Below are 9700 nucleotides of genomic sequence, written 5' to 3'. Positions count from 1 at the left end.
CATATCATTTCCCAGCTCTTCTAGTCCTCTTTGAATCCAGGCTACTTAATGCTACTAATAGTTAGGTGGCAGAGAGGATAGAGTGCCAGACCTGAGGTTAGGAAGACTTAAGTTCAAACCCAGCCTCAAGAACTTACTAGCTATGTGACCCCTAGGTAAGTCACTTAACCTTTGTCTGCCTCAGTTTTCTCATCTGTGGAGTGGGGATGATAATAGTACCTGCCATCCAAGATTATTGTGAGGACCAAATGAGAAATGATTTAAAAAGTGTTTTGCAAACATTAAAGGGTCAATTAAATGCTATCTATTGTTACTCTAGCTTGCAGGCCATGTCTCCTTTGGTTCTAGAACTGAACAATGAACGCCAAAGAGAATTTAACCTAATGAGGTACCCCTTTCCTCTGAAGGGTCTCAAAGTAAGGAAAATTTTTCTCTTTGCTTTTAGGGAGAGAGACAATGTGGTATAGTGGATAAAAAAGCTGCCTTCGGAGCCAGGAAGACCTGAGTTCAAATCTAGCCTCTGCCAAGCTTGTTGGATGACTCTGGACAAGTCACTCAACCACTGCGTTCTAATGCACCAGTGGAAGTGCCCATCTGCATTGGTCCAGCGACTGTCTTCATTCAAGAGTTTCCTATGTCAGTGGAATCACAGGTTCATTCCCTTTCCTTTTTTTTTCTCTTAGTAGTTAGTTACCTTGCGAACAGAAACGTCCCCTTTTCCTCTTCGGCTCTGATGGGAAGGTGGGAGAAGCACTCTGGAGGCCGTCCAGTAGCTGCTTGACAGAATTTCAGTCAATCCTCCTTGGTCAGACATGACCTTGGCAATGTCATCACTGGTACGAATGTGATTTGCATAAACTATACGTTCCCAAGCATCATAATCCCCGTGTTGACACGTATTTGTCATCTGTGACAATTTTCCTACTCCAAGCTGAGATGATCATTCATTCCTTCCTTCATTCATTATTCGGTTTTGTTTTTACATTTTCTTTATTAATGTTTTTTACTAGGTATGGATACGAATGACCCCCTTTCTCTGTCCCTACTTTCCACTATCCATTTAATTTCCTCCTCTCCGTGATAACTTAAAAAAATCCCCAAGGAACTCAGACTGAACTACAATGTAACCCCCATCATCCTAGATCTCCAATGCCTCCAAACTCGTAACCCATGGTGATTAGGGTGATTGAAATCCTTTAATACAAAGGACACACCTGCCCCAGAAGGGACAGTTTCTCTTCTTTCGCTAACCCCTGTGACTTTGAAGAAGTCCACTTCTCCATGCCTCAGTTTCCTCCACTATAAAATGGGAGGCATGGGGACTAGGTGACCTCTAAAGCCCCCTTTAGCTTTAGGCATGTGATCCTCTGGCCTCTCCTGGGCCTCAGCTTCTGTGTCTGAAAAAGAGCCAGACCTCTCTGGCTCTGTGTGGCCCTTAATCTGTGACTTTATGGTCCCAAATTCCACAGCGGAAAGGACTGGCATGCCTAATTTAAATCTTCTCTGATTCCTCAGTCCCCTGCTCCCCAGCCCGCAGTCTCTTTCTCTCTGTGTGTGCCCAAGAGATTCCCGATAGAGCTGTGCACAAATAACAAAAGGCCCTGGGTTTGTTTTCATTTTTTATTGAAAGCTTCATCAAAGAAAACAGAAGTTTAAACCTAACATCCACTGATCTACAGAAAGCCCAAGGTGTGGGGGAAATGGTAGCTAGTCGGACTGTGGTACAAATGAAAAAATAAAGTAAGAAAAAGAAAAAAAAAAGAAAGAAAAAGGAAAACCTCAAACACCTTAGCATTACAGAACTTTCCATGACAATCAGAGACAGCTGGACAAAAATGCTCTTTGATAAATAAAGTTCAGAACTGAATGGCATTCAGAGGTTCAATGGTCTAGGATTTGGTTACCATGAGGTCTGCAAAGATTCTTTAAAGAAGCCATGTCCCATTCTAATAGAGGCTAATGTTTCATCAACACAACATCGAGCATGTTTTTTGTTTGCTTAGCTTTATGGTTCCAATTATATCCGTGGATTTTCTCATACACAGAGGATTGTTTTTCTGTTTTGCTGTTTTTCTTTCCCTCCCTTTGAATAAGGATAATTTTCCAAGTGCCTCCATGATGCCTAGGAACTAGTCCATTTTTCTTTTTTGCTAAAGAATTAGAATGAAAACATTTTTTACTGTGAGACAAAGCACCTTTAGCAATATTCTGTTACCAGGGAGCTGAGAAGATGCCCAACTCTAAAACTGAAAAAAAAAAGTGGGCATTATTTCCATTTGAAGCTATCATTAAGATCTACCAGAATATAGAAACCATTCTGCCATGATATAGGAAGGCAAAGTCATTCAAAGCACAGAAACTAAGCGCATCCTTCTTAGCAATTTAAAATTTGAGGTGGATTTGTCCAACAGTTGATGTTTTTCTCTAAGTGGACCGATTCATCTTTGTCCTGATCAAAAGTATACAGATGTCAAAGAAATCACAACAGTGAGGGAAGCCAAATGGACATTTATGCTTTGAGCACCTTCTCTCTCTCTCCCCTCCCCATTTATCATCTTCAAAGACTGTAGTTAACTCTCCACAAACTGTGGTAAATAGGGAACAAGATGGGTTGGATAACTGAAATCCACAGATAAACCCAATATACCTCATTGTAACCAAAGATGTCAACCTAACATGTTATCAGATGATTTGATGAGTAGCAAATTGGACTGATTTCAGTTTTACCTCCTTTCTGTTTCATTATCCACCATTCCCTGAAGGTAGTACAATGAACAGTGACAGTTGCCCAGGGGAGGACGGAAGGAACTGAGGATGAATGGATTCCTTTGTATAATCAGAAATCATGGCAGTAAGCCTCAGCAGTGAATGTGATCAATGGCTGGGCAGACCAGGGTGGACTGTGGGAAATGGTGGTGGTCATATAGAGGTGATGTTTTCTGGAGGACTCAAAGTGGCCTCCTCCTATGTTATATCACTGCTACATGTTGAATTAGGAATGATAGGGAACCAAAGGGCATTGTTGACATTATCCATCCTTGGCAGTGGCATTTATGTATAAGTGTCAAGTTAAAACAAAAGAAATCATTAACTTGATGGGAGGGGGTGGGTGCACTAAGTGAAGGCTCATGAGCACTCACTGGGCTTGGTGGTAGACTTTTTACACTCTCATTGCACAAATTACCATGAACAATAGATCAACCACTGAAACCATCCCTGACCAAGAGCTCGATAATAGGAACAATTTTACCTTAAGGAAAATTTTTGACAACGAATGCCAGTTGAGATTGACTGAAACCCAAGTTCTTTTCCAAAACCATATTTGGTGTCACCATCAAGATAGATTGATTCATTTCTCTGAAGTTCATTACAGTCTGGATGCAGGATGGACAACTGAGAGGACAGGGGCAAAGAGCCTATGAAGATTTTGTCATCTAACTCCTCCTATAATATTCAGTAAGAACTTGACAGCCCAGTTGAGTTTAACAGATGTATACTTGACAAGATAACTATGAAATAAGAACCCAAATTTCATCCTTTCCTGCCATAGACAACATAACATAGGGCAAAATACTATGACATATTAAAAATAGGCTTTATTACAGTGGAGGCTTCCTCAAATGGGCTATACACATACATAAATAATTTCCCTTCATTTTATTTTTGCTCATATAAAAACCATTTAAAACTTACTTATGATTTTCTCTTTCCTGAATAGCTCTCTTTTTCTGCAATGGTTCATATACCCACTTTAGAACAAAACTTTTTTTTTTTAAACATGTCTAGTTTTGTTTGGTTAGTCATTTAATCTGTTTCATTGAGTCCATTTAAGCTACTGAAAAACCATGATGATATAGCCTGGATGTCCAAACTGAATCAAGTTCCCCTGAAATCCACATTCCATCTAATGGGAGCTTCTCAAAATGGGCCACCATTTTTTTTAATGTATCTGTGAGAGTCTTGGCAAGGATTCTAATGAAGACTGGCACCAACATTCTAGACAAACAGTATCTAGCCAATGAACCAAGAAAACATGAGCAAATTTAGGATCAGACTCATTGGGAATCCTTTAGCCAACTTGTATATTCATATCTTATATATAATCAGGAGTTCCCAGAGGCCCAAGGCAACCCTCTGCTACCAGCACTCTCATTTGCATATTCAGTTCTCTTATAATCCTTCTGTGACCTCATCTTTCCTTTAGAAGGCATAAGAAGGTATTTAGAAACTCCCGGTTATCATATACATTTTCCCTCTGACAACCTATCATCTTTGTGAAAAGAAAATATTAATTAGTGTTCCATTGACTGTGTACTACAGTTTGGATGTGACAACAAATATTTATGGAGTGTGGTTTGTTGATTTTAGTTTGTTCCCATATTTTAAGATCAGGCTCTCCTGCCCAAAGACTTTAAGGAACTCTATCATTCAATCAGGAATCTCCTGGTGCTGATATGTAAGACCAATGGGACAATTGAAACAGCGGGCCAAATGTAGAAACTCTATTGACCCATAACATACAGGATAATTAGTTTTGTTTTTAGACAATTATGTTCTTAAAGAATTTTACTATCTCTGCACTATTGTTTATTACCATATCAGAGTTCCTTCCATTTACCACTATTTGCAAGCAAACATGGCAGAGTTGGTTCGCTTGTGTGTGTTTTTCCCGCTCAAACAAGGCCTATGCTAGGAACCTACTATTGCTTACCTGTTCAAGCTGCTGTTTTTCAGGCGTGGTTTGAAACTCGAGAAAGTTCATAGGTCAGAGGACAGAGAAGTATGAGCTAACTTGTGTATGGAGAAAAAATATTTTCCCTTTCCTTTTTGGTATGAGATGAGATCTTTGACAGTGTGGCATGGTTTAAACAATCTGAACACAAAACACATGGCAGTGGTCAAAACCTTTGGTGGGGTGATTTCCTTTTGCCCCAATTGGTTTAATAAAAACATCAAAATTATTTTGCTTTCATTGCTGGGGAAAACCAAACTGAACGAAACCAAAAAAAAAAAAAAAACCCAACAACCTCTAAAGATATAAATTAAACAGCAGGGTTTTGAATAGAAATAGGAAGTGACCTCAGCATATTCATCAGCCACATGGTAGCTACCTTGGAATCTCATTGTTCAGAGCAAATGAGACTTTTCTTTGTGTCACATGGGGATTTATAAGGAAAAAAAGAATAAAATAAGGTTGTTTTCTATTCAACTCAATTATTTTCAGGGAGAATTCATAATTATACAAGGTGTTTTGAAGAATGGGAAGAGAAAAATAAATGGAGCTGGTTTGAAGAATTCTTTGTAGCTCTCCTATGGGCAGCTCTACAATGATAAAACTCAAATTGGTGCCATCTATAAAATGCCAATAAAAACCCCAAAAACCCCACAAAACCCAGGGAGAAGACAATAAATGAAGTGGAAACCTAGAGCGTCTCCCTCCCCTTAACCTCTGGGGGTATTATACGATAGTAGGGACCAACAGGCTTCTTCTCTCTGGAATGGGTACTGAATTGAACTATAGCAGCCAATTATTTGAAGGATTGTTTCCCTCAAATTGAAAATTAAAATTAAGATATAGGGAAGCACCATTACTTGAAATTATTTTCACTTGGATTTAAAGGTGTTTCTTTCATGAGAACTTTCAGATCAATTTCAGAACCGCAGCTTTTATTTCAGTGGATTTCATTGGGATATGATTGACTTCTTTTCCTTTTAAATGAATACTATTTCCTTTTTCACAGTAGTTACACAAAATGACCTCATTACCTCATTCCTTCAACTCAGTAACTTATTTTTGTCTTCTAGCTGCTTCACCAATTCTTTCATCCCAGTGCCTCATTCAGAAAACCGTACTACCATCAAACCCTTCTCAATTAACAAAGTTTCACTGCCCTGGATTTCAGGTAAAACATTGCAAATTTCCCATGGATGTCTTCAAAGAACATGTACAATTGTGTCTCAGCTAATGAAATTGCATTCACTTTTGGACCTAATTGGGCATCCACCGCCTCCTTTGGCTTAACTGATCTCCAGGACTGCGTCCTTTTGGTTTTTGTTTTCTTAAATCATACTAACTCTTGATTGTCAACCAGCATATTAAGAGCTTATCCAGAATTCCATTAGGAAAAAAAACCCTTATTTTTAATATTCCTACCTGCCCAGGAGAGTTAAATTGAGAAAACATGTCCAATTTTCCCCTTTTCTTTCTGGCAACCATAGCCTTCAAAGATGCAATGAAAAAAAAATAAAAAGGGAAACAACTCTGCCTTCCCTTTCTTTCAATTTCAGAATCAAAGTTGCTATCCATGCTGGAAAAGATGAGCAGATGAACCAAAGGGGTGACAGAAATCAGAAGGAAGACTTTCTTTACAAAGACAATGAGACATTCTTTAAGGAGACCACCTACCATTCCACAGACTTTTTTTAGGGAGGGGAGGAAGGGGAAAGGTGACCTTTTCAAATGTTTTCCCCCCAGAAGAGTTTATAGTCCAACATGCACAGAAAGAAAATTCAGCCTTTTAGGCAAATGCCTCCCAATAGAGGTGGCCCCCATTATGGATTGCGCTGTACAAGAGCATAGGTGAAAAGCTCAGCAAAATGAAAGCCTTTTCGGTAACATTAGTTGGTGCTCAGTTCTTGTCCTGCTCTGATTCTCAACTGAACCCAACAGGTTTGGGCTTCCTAAGCCCAACTAATGTGCACTTTTCTTTATAAACTCTGCAGTATGTAAAACACCAGTGGAATATAGGTTAAACAAACATGAAAATAAGAACTGGTCCGGCCATGTAGGTCAAATAAAGATTTTTTTTTAAAGAAGAGGAAAAAAAAAAGAAAAAAAACACAAAAGAAAACCTCTATCTTCTGGACTGCGTCAGGATGTCACTTCATCTTTGGTATAAAATAGGCCATCCATAGGCTGCATTTGATCACAACTAGGAAAGACTACAGAAATTGTCAACAATTTCTTCTATCTATTGCTTTTTTTTTGCACTTTTTTTTGACCATAAGCTCCTATCTACTTAAGTTTTTTTTTTCTTTTTTGTTTTAATGCTCTTAAGCTAGGTTTTGCAATGTGACAAGCAAAGCTGACTAAAAACTTCTTAACGCTCATAAAAAAGACTGCAGATAAAAAGCACAAGGGCCTTTGTCAGCGATCACTCCTTGGAAATAAAAAAAAAAATCTGCATCCTGCCCTCCCAAAGCCCAAATCATTTCGAATGCAGCCATTTGATTGAACCAATGTCAATAACTTTCCTGTCAATCACATTTCCTTTCTAGAATGATTCCTGTCAACACTTAAGACAAAGTTCATGAAAAGTCCCAGCATTTTTTTTTCTAATCCTTGTAGTTGCCACGGTTCCTTTATCAACAAATTTTCTTCAAACGAAGAAAAACATTTTCTTTTCAACTGTACAGTTTATTTTTTTTCACCTTAAAAACTCAGAGTCTATTAAACTTCTGCACCAGTTGAAGCTGGCTCAAAGCAGTCTTTTCAAATTTCCTTCTCCGGTTTTTTTCTAACAAGACGTGGACAGCTTGCCTGGAGAGCCTCTGACGTCCTTAAAATTAAGGCAATTAAGATTCAAGATAAACCTTACCTAAACATTTCTAAGAAAAAAAATTAAAAATAAAAAACAAATGCACTAGAGTTAAAGAAGGGAAAAAAAGAGAAAATAGCTTAATTATTGAGGAAGACAAGATTTTCATCTCAGCTTGCTCCCTCTTGACATCATCAGATTTGATGTTTTTAAAAAAAAAAATCTATCTACACCTTCAGGTAAATTCTGAATCCAAATGTTCATCCAGATGAAATGTCAACCCCCAGTGTTTATGTTTTTTTTTTCCCCCTCTGGGTTTTTTCTTTAATTAAAAAAAATTATAGCAAAAATAAAACTGTCAGACTACATGACGGAACCTTTCGCACAGCACATAAAAACACTTGGGTTTTTGTTTTTTTTTTTCCATTGGGTAAAGTAGAAAATGAAAAAAAAAAAGCATTCGGTTGACGCCTGTGCAAACTGGAAGCCAACTCCTTGTTCAATGAAGTTTCTCCATTCAAGGCAAAGTTTTCAGATTGACATTCTTCAGTCCTGTTTATTGTCTGTGAAAACAATTGAATTAGGGTAGTCACTAAGTGGAAACAACTTGGAAGAGGCTTCTATCTTTTTTTCCACCTGGTTCCCTTTAAACAGGATCCAAGTTAAACTAACTCTGGAGGAGCTTAAGTAAGAGTCTTTAACATAAAGACGGTTACCCTGGAGTTCTCTGCTTACCAGAGAAGGCCACATTGAGGGATATTTAAGCACCGAGCTGGTGGGCACACTCTCTCATTCATGCACACACATCTTGAGGGCATGAATTTAGCACCTGTTAGCAGATACTCCTGTCATCTACCAAGTCTAGGACAGCACTTGTTAGCAGATGGAATATGGTCTACTCCATGGAAGTGAGAGGCAGGCAAAACCAATTTTCATAATAGTATGGTTGTCTACGCAATGACTAGACTCATCATCTGTGTGCTTTATCCATCAGAGTTCAGATAATAGCTGGGAACATGTTAATATGTTAATATGTCTACTTCAGGCCTGACTTTTTATGAGACTAGCCATGATTAAGAGTGGCTGACTGTTATCACTTCTGTCCATAGTTCAGGCTTGGGATGAATGTATGTGGAGAAGTATATTTGCCTCCGTGCAGAACTTTTTTTAGATTTGTTTCGCAGAAATCAAATCTATCTGTAAACCATTTTTAGATGGTTTACTATCTTATACTCTTATGGCAAGATCTATCCAATGGATGCCAGCTTCATGATTCCCCAATTTTATTTTGAATTTCTATCCCTAGGACCTAAGCATAGTGCCTTTACACTTAAAAAAACAAATCTAGACCTACGATTCCACTAGCATAATAATCAATAAGAATACTAATAGCATTTATACAGCACTTTAAGTATTGCAGAGAACTTTGCATGGGTTAACTCATTTGACTCTGCAACAACACTAGGCGGTAGGTGATCTTATTATCCCCATTGTACAGGTGAAGAAATTGAGTCTGAGAGAGGTTAAATGATTTTCCCATGGCCACACAGCTAGTAAGTACTCCAATACTCTATTTTACAGTATCATCTAGTTGCTTAGGCTGACTTTTTCCTTTATCACCTTTTATTTCTACCTGTAGATAGATGCCAAGTACCTTATGGGAACTCCAAGAAAAAGCAAAATCCCCATTTCCATATGTCATTATTGTTATTTATTAGAAGCAGCAGCAGCATCATTAACAATAAATGACCTTGACACATAACTTTAAGTCACACACACACACACATATATAATATACATACACATTAAGCCAGTGGATGCTCACAATAACCCCATTAGAGCTACTCTCCATATTTACACCATTTTTCAACACCCCCTGCTGCCTGCAGGTTCACATCATGCTTTGCTAGAATATCTCTGACCGTGGGAGCAAATCAGATATTTTTAGGTATGTTAGTACATGCTGAACAAAAATCGGCAGAAGCCCCATCTATTAATTTAATAGCAACCCAGTGAATGGTTTTTCTCTCTTACTCAATGATCCGCAATGACTCAGAAGACACTGATTTCCCCAGCACATTAGGTGCACTGTTTTCTGTACAATGCATATTTATGAGCAAGGTTGGAGATTCTTTCAGGTTTTATAACCTGCCACAAATGTT

General features: G+C 38.3%; 1 protein-coding gene across 3 annotated transcripts in view; it reads right to left on the bottom strand.

The window, feature by feature from the left end:
* Positions 1-1606: 1606 nt before the first annotated feature.
* The window catches only part of RBMS3 (RNA binding motif single stranded interacting protein 3), a 1414112-nt gene continuing 1406018 nt past the window's right edge, over positions 1607-9700 (bottom strand). For all 3 annotated transcript variants that reach the window (XM_027871985.1, XM_027871987.1, XM_027871988.1), the window contains one exon: positions 1607-8101. In XM_027871985.1, coding sequence (XP_027727786.1) covers positions 8095-8101 — 7 coding nt within the window. In that variant the 3' untranslated portion in view covers positions 1607-8094. The remainder of the gene's footprint in view (positions 8102-9700) is intronic.

The sequence above is a fragment of the Vombatus ursinus genome, unplaced genomic scaffold, assembly GCF_900497805.2.
Source record: "Vombatus ursinus unplaced genomic scaffold, bare-nosed wombat genome assembly UNPS02014799.1, whole genome shotgun sequence".
Lineage (NCBI taxonomy): Eukaryota > Metazoa > Chordata > Mammalia > Diprotodontia > Vombatidae > Vombatus > Vombatus ursinus.
Note: the sequence above shows the minus strand (reverse complement) of the source record. Positions and strands in the feature narration are given on the sequence as shown.